This window comes from Morus notabilis, unplaced genomic scaffold, assembly GCF_000414095.1.
Source record: "Morus notabilis unplaced genomic scaffold, ASM41409v2 C11299553, whole genome shotgun sequence".
NCBI lineage: Eukaryota > Viridiplantae > Streptophyta > Magnoliopsida > Rosales > Moraceae > Morus > Morus notabilis.
In genome coordinates, this window is record NW_010384609.1 from 1 (window position 1) to 734 (window position 734).

The 734-nt window shown below is 42.6% G+C and overlaps 1 protein-coding gene across 1 annotated transcript; it reads left to right on the forward strand.

Moving 5' to 3' along the window:
- Positions 1–11: 11 nt before the first annotated feature.
- Positions 12–581, forward strand: LOC112094857 (blue copper protein-like; the record flags this gene model as incomplete). Its single annotated transcript, XM_024176569.1, has 1 exon — positions 12–581. A coding segment is annotated over one exon (402 nt), but the record flags the coding sequence as incomplete, so codon positions are not given.
- Between the last annotated feature and the right edge of the window lie 153 nt (positions 582–734).

Genomic DNA, 734 nt, shown 5'->3' on the forward strand with positions numbered 1-734 from the left:
AACGGTGTGTTTTTATTTTATTTTGTGCAGTGTTCAACTTTGCGAACGGATCACACGACGTGGCCGAGGTGACCAAGGAAAACTACAACTCATGCAACACCAACTCCACCATCTCGTTGTACACCAATCCGCCGGTGAGAATCACTCTTGACACTGCCGGTGAACACTTTTTCACGTGCACGTTCACCGGCCACTGTGATGGCGGCCAAAAGCTCTCCATTAACGTCACCGGCGGCAACAGCACCGCCACGCCACCCTCTTCCACTGCCACTCCACCCTCTTCTGCCGCCACGCCGCCGTCCACTACCGGAACCACTTCAGCGCCACCACCTCAAGACAGTCGCGCTAGCTCTCTCGCCGTTGCCGGCTTGTCTTCCACCTTCTCCATTATCACCTTAGCTTTGTGGTTTTAGATATATATCATGATATATATTAGAGTGTAGAGTTTGTGTGAGTTTTTTTTCTTTTCTTTTTCCCTTTTTTTCACATATCTGATTCGTTGCACTATATATTCTGATTCGTTGCACTATATATTCTGATTGATCAGTTTCTAATATAATAAAGTTCATCAGTTTTTCATATATTTCGGTTATGTGTGTTTCTTCTATCAATGTAGTTAGTACAATACAACTTATTTCCTCCCAAATTTTAACGCCATAAGATATCAAATTAATTTTTTAGTCTAGTTCGTTTCGCTGATTCGAGTTTAAAATTTGAGTTGAGATGTGATTTTA